Raw genomic sequence first — 6,171 nt, 5'->3', positions numbered from 1 at the left:
ATAAGATTAATTTTTGAATTTAGAAATGAAATTTAATCTATATTTATTTATTGAAAGCGAAAACTATATATATATATATCAAGGATATTTTTGTAAATATCTTGAGCCGGGCGGATTTATCTCAAACCCAACCCGACTATTTTTCTTTTTTGTAATTTCACCAAATCTGCCTTGAACCCGAATTTTCCAAGAAAAATTTTGGACTCTATTAGATTGGGTTGAGTTGAAACCCGTCGGATTCGGTATTTTTTTCATCTTTAGACACATTACACTCTCAATGAGAGAATTTAAGTTGGAATCTTAAAAATAACATTATTGAGAAGCACAATTATGAACCCTAAAAAGATTAGTATTTATAAATAAACAAGGATAACATGATTATATGATTTGTAAAACGCATACCTTGGCTTATAAATTAGTTAAATTTGAATATGATTATTGGTATAGAAATGTAAATCTCAAATTCACAGTTTTTTTTTTTTTGGATAATTAGTTGACTTCTATTCATCCAAAGATGGAGCAATCTGCAAGGCTGTTAGTGAGTTACATTATCCTTAGCATAGGATGGGGGGCATAACTTCCCAGTTATACTAAGATCAAATAGTTACTGGTAATTGTTTCTTTGATCTATTGACTGCTACTCAAGCTCACCATTCTTGTTTAGCCATAGATCAATGCATTCCATACTATGCTGATGATAGTTGACATCAAATTGTTTCCCTTCACTACTTGGATAAATCCATTTCAAAAGCTTTCTTCCAAAAATGTTCATCTTATGTGTTCTACTTCTTTCCTAATTTACTATACTTGTTGTAAGTTTAATTACTAATAAATTAAGAGTTGTTTGTTGCTTCAGTCTTATCCAATAAATAAGATTCAGTCTCATAGTAAGATCGTCCTTTTTTAAAAGAAAAAAAATACCATTTCTTTATGTATGTTAAATTAGAAGTGTTATTGTAGAGAAAAATTAAGTTAAACTCTATAAGTGGGCACATCTTTAAAAAATATAACTTCAAATTCATTTGAACTTAAAATTTACTTTTTTAAGAAACCTTTATGGGTGTTCTTCAATACCCAAAACCCGACACCAGTAACTTCTACAAAACTAACATCATCTAATTTAATAATAACAGTGTATAACTTCAAATACTTTCATCCATAAAAAAAAAAAAACCAAGTTTCAAATAGCAGAACCCAATTTAAAGAAATACCTATTGCTGTTTTTTTTTTAATAAAAATTTATAAAGGAATGCCCAATGGTAATGTGTAGCAACAAATTCCATCCTTAGCTTGGTGGGAGAAAAAAAAAAGGAGGGACTGTCTTCCCCTTTTCTAGTGTAAGCAGAGTCTAAATTTTACCAATAAGTTCTCAAGGCAATGGAATATGAAGGAGATGAAGAACACAAATTCTTATTAACCACCCTTCATAAGAAAGGGAAAACGAATTTGGCTTTCAGGTCTTAAATGATCACTTCTGACTTGCTGCTGCTTCACTGGGGGTTTTAGTAGTCATCTGGTCTACTGCATGCACTGTGTTTTGTAGCTCCTCCCATATGGCTTTGTAAACCATCCTCTGCCTGTTCACAACCGACTGTCCATCGAATGCTGAAGCAATGACATCAATGCTGCGATAAGGAAATATAGATTCAGCCCAGGAAATTGCAAACTCTTAATGCCATGAAGAATCAGTTAACAGCACATTCAATCTTTAATCAGAAACAACCCTTGGATCAGAAATGCCAAACAATTTATGGACTCATTCATACTTGGCTACTGCTAAGTAAATATAGACTGCATTAATAAACACACTATAGTTTGTGTAACACCATAGTTCTCAGAGATATGCCATTCCAGATAATCAGATGCATGGTGACCTATGAAAAATAACTGCTTAACTTTTTGAGAGAAAAGAGACTCAATTTGGCTATCAGAGCTAGCAGCCATGCTTCGCCTTCATTCTGTATTCCATTTGTTAGACTTCAAACTTCATTTTGTAACTACCGTGTAATTTGCTAAAACTATACCTCAGAAGAGTTACTTTACTCATTTTCAAAAATCACAAACATAAGCTAAACACATCTATGTGTCCTGCTGAGAGCAGTCAAAAGTTAATAATGTCAAATGGAGCAGGAAAAGCTGTTCCCTTTCGACCACATAATCAGAATGAACTCACCAGGAGTTATATACTGTTATTCGTTAGAGTGCATAAATTCGGCTATCATGCTCTATTAGTATTAGTCCTGTGCTAGCATGTTCTCGCAACAATTTATTTTGGAAATAGTTTTTATTTTAATTTTTAACTTCTAACATGTTCCCATCATAAGAACTTCAGTCTTTGCATGAACTTATCAGAGCAAACCTATGAAGTCCTAACATATACATATTAGCGATCTTATATAATGATTTACATGTTTTTATGCAATAAAGCAAAATGCCATACAGATTTGTTTAAAGCAAACTCCCAACCATCAGCAAACTTCTTAGAACCCAAAAGAACCAGAAAAATGGTGAGTTTGACTTTCTTTGACCCCTCACAATTTTTGGTAGAACAGCCATTTCCAGTGCCATACCCATATCCTTGCTAATGGTTTTTGAAGCAAAGTCCCAATTTGGTCGAATAAGAAAGAATTTGAGGAACTTATTAACTAAAAGAAGAAAATGCAAAGACCAAGTAGTTGAAATAACAGAATTATATTTTACATAGTAGATTCTCATATAACTCATATAATCAGATCTCCACACAATTGTCATATGACTCCTACGCTATTATTCACACATGTAATCCATTTTATAACTTGAAACTATCATAATCTAACACATAAAGGTGATTTTCATACAGGAGTCAAGGATGTTGCTAAAGGAATCATATACTTTGCTGGACACCTACAGAATTAATAAGGATTTTCTTGTCGGTAACAGAGCAATCTCATAATAGTACATCAGAATACACTTACAGGTTACTCAAAAATCCTAATAGTGCAGATTTACTAAAATGTTCGACTACAACTTCCAATAAGAGTAGGAAGAATGAAGCAAGAAGCTAGTGCACCTCTAACTAGGTATTTTGGTCTACCACCTAATTAAACCAGTGAAAATGGCTTACCAAACATGCCGGCCATCTCCAGATGCATCTTTTACAATGACTGATTCTGCATTCAAATGTTCCTTGATCTGGAAAAGCAAATTAAATAATTAACTTCAATAAGAGCACAGTCCGTGTAGACAAGAACTATACAATCTCTATGAACAACGGTGGAACAAGCAATATTTACAGTTAAAATGGGAAATAGTAAATAATCTGGTTACTCTACTGAAACTATGAAAGGAAAAACTTTGAAATGCTAGACAAAAACTGAATCCAAGCTACAGCAGTATTAGTAAAATGAATAATACCATTCAACTAGAAATAATTGCATTTCATATGTATTTACTGCAACTTGACCATATAATTTGAACAACGTCCAAGAACATATTTTTTGTCAAGAAATTTTTATTTTGTAACAAAATTTCTTATTTTTATACAGTCAGTTCTGGCCATGCTACTATCAGCTTTTGTTCCTGACAAGTTGATCCATCACAAAGCCTAATCAAAACTAAGTACTTATAGTAAAGCTCAAACATGGCTACTTCTTGCCACGAGCAAAGGCTTTCTCCTCTAATTCATCATCTCATGGATGAATCCAATACATGAAGACAATTAATAGTGATCATTCAAAAGACTCATTCCAAGAATGTCACCGTGTCTCTGCATTGACTGCACTATAACCCTGACTATCATCCAGCTCTGAGAGATATGCTTAGCAGTCGCCTGGGAATTAATTACTGAAAACTGTAGGATGTAGTGAAAGTTTATTTATTGTCAAAAAGTTGTTTTCTTTGTAAACAAAGGGAAAATATGATTTCTGAAAGTTAACTGGAGATAATGTTACAATTTAAAATTTGTTTTGGACATCATGATTGAACTTAAACAAGTAGGGAATATTTTCTTGACATCAACAGGGATATCTTCCTTGAAACCTCAGGTTCAAATCAATGAAAACCACCTTTCCTATTTGGTAAAATTGAAAGTAATCTTGAGTTTAAAAAAAAAAGTAAAAATTTTGTGGAGGGAATTCCTTGAAATCTAGATGAGGGTTTGGGCATGACTGAAGCTTGGATTAGGATTTTCCATAGATCATAAGGTAGACACACTGGGTGGCTTTGAGCGTTTGACTGCAATAAGAGGAAATAAATAGTCATCTTCCCCTTTTCTTTTGATTTACTTTCATAGAACGTTAAGAATGCCTTTAATTTCTACAGGGGCCAATTAAGAGACTAAATTTCTAGCACCTATCCGATTCCAACACTCATACTCAAGTCCGAGTCGAGTAACTTTGAGCATTATAAACTAATTTAGAAATCCTCTTATTTTCATACATCAAAACGTTCTCTTGATATTGTTTCAATCAGCTAAACAGATTAAATAGCTATTAATCCGATCAAATTGACAACAAATTGAACTTTATAACTTGAAAGAAACAAAAACTGAACTTCCCCATTTCCTTCAGTAAACAGAAACAAGTAAATAGCAATTGCGCGAGAAGGAAAAAAAATCAACAATTAAGTTAAACCAAACAGAGAACAAGTATAAAAAAGAAGAGATACTTTTTTCTCCATAGATTGAATGAGAGGAGAGTCAATAGAGCCAGGATCATTAACGTGGGTAGCTTTTATCGAAAATCCGCGGTGACCCAAAATTCCAGAGCTGGTTCTCGAAACAACTCTGTTCTTCTTTTCAACATTGTTGGTTGATTTATTAATGTTGGAAGAACCAAAAAAGCTTGAATCTGGATGGTTTTTAATTGGCAAAAGTGTGGGGTGAGAGGAAAAGGATATGTTGTTGGAGTGGGAAAAAAGAGGGAAGGATTTGAGGAAAATACTAGCTTTTATTGATGAAAAGAAGAAGGGGCGCGTAGTTATTAGAGTCTTCGCCATTGAAGAGGTTTAAAGGTGGGGGAAAGTGAAGCTGGCTCTTATTTTAAGTTTCTGAAGAAGAAAACGGGTGGTGAGGATACAATACCTCAGTCGAGTTAAAAGCTCCGTACTAAACTTAGGGATGTTCGGCCAAAAAAAAGCCTAGGCTAAATTGCACCGTTAGTTAATAAATTATGGGTAAATTTTCCTCTCACTTCTATTCAAAACTTTTTATTTAAGTTAATAAATTATTTAAAAAATTTTATTTAAGTCACCGAGTTGTTAAGGTTTTTTTTTTAAGTTCTATTAATGAGCTTCAAGCGACGATTTGATGATTGGTACAGTGGATCAGTACCTATCGACAAGTAAAAGAACATATGTTAGATCCAAGCCGATCTAGCAACTAGTGTTGGAGATTGGAAAAAGAAGCTATTTGAACTTTGATTTGTAAATTCGTGACATTCAAAGCTATTTCATGAATAAAAATGGAATTGTAGAAGAAAAGGGGAAAGAGAGCTTTTAATTAGTCCAAGCTATGTGAATAGAGAAAGCCATATAGCACCGATTTTCAGCCTGATGACTTAAATGGAAACTTTTGAATAGTTTAGTGACCAAATTGTAACTTTTTTAGTTAAGTGGCTAAAATAAAATTTTACCCATAGTTTAATGATTAATGAAGTAGTTTAACAGAAAACTATGAAGTTAGAAAAAACATATTATTTTACGGCATGAGGAAATGTGTATTTTGATACTGGACTTCAATGTTCAAACTGGTTGCCGAAACTATTTTTTATGAAAAACAAAAATTTAGTTGTCGACTTAAAAATGAAAATGGGTATCAATTTTGAAAATGGAAACGGGAGTCGCCACCGATCCTTTATTAAGGTGTGATCGGTTCACCATTAAAAATAAATTTTAGGTCTGCGAGATTTGAGAAAATCGGCTCGGGAGTCGTTTACGCACGAGGAAGGGTTAGCACCCTCGTAACGCCCAAAATTGGTACCGAATCGATTGTTTAAAGTCTTAATGTCAAAACTTTGAAAAGATTTTAAAAATACAATCCTTTTAAATTTCAAATTTGAATAAACCAAGTTGTGTATTAAGATGTACTCGTTTTGCAGAGATAATTTGCCACACTCAGTGAGTTAGGGTGTAACGGTTCAATCTCTGAAATTAGATTTATTCCTTTTTTAGAAAATCATGTGGTTTAAAAGGAGA

The 6,171-nt window shown here is 33.1% G+C and overlaps 1 protein-coding gene across 1 annotated transcript; it reads right to left on the bottom strand.

The window, feature by feature from the left end:
* Nucleotides 1-1,198: 1,198 nt before the first annotated feature.
* On the bottom strand, nt 1,199-5,142 carry LOC107937766 (protein BOLA4, chloroplastic/mitochondrial). The gene is made up of 3 exons (XM_016870734.2): nt 4,645-5,142; nt 3,104-3,171; nt 1,199-1,625 (listed from the first exon to the last, which is right to left on the bottom strand). Exons 1-3 carry the CDS (start codon nt 4,972-4,974, stop codon nt 1,469-1,471), a joined length of 555 nt encoding a protein of 184 aa, XP_016726223.1. The 5' UTR covers nt 4,975-5,142; the 3' UTR covers nt 1,199-1,468.
* Between the last annotated feature and the right edge of the window lie 1,029 nt (nt 5,143-6,171).

The sequence above is a fragment of the Gossypium hirsutum genome, chromosome D13, assembly GCF_007990345.1.
Source record: "Gossypium hirsutum isolate 1008001.06 chromosome D13, Gossypium_hirsutum_v2.1, whole genome shotgun sequence".
Lineage (NCBI taxonomy): Eukaryota > Viridiplantae > Streptophyta > Magnoliopsida > Malvales > Malvaceae > Gossypium > Gossypium hirsutum.
The sequence above is the reverse complement of the archived record's forward strand: the minus strand, read 5'-3'. Positions and strand labels throughout refer to the sequence as shown.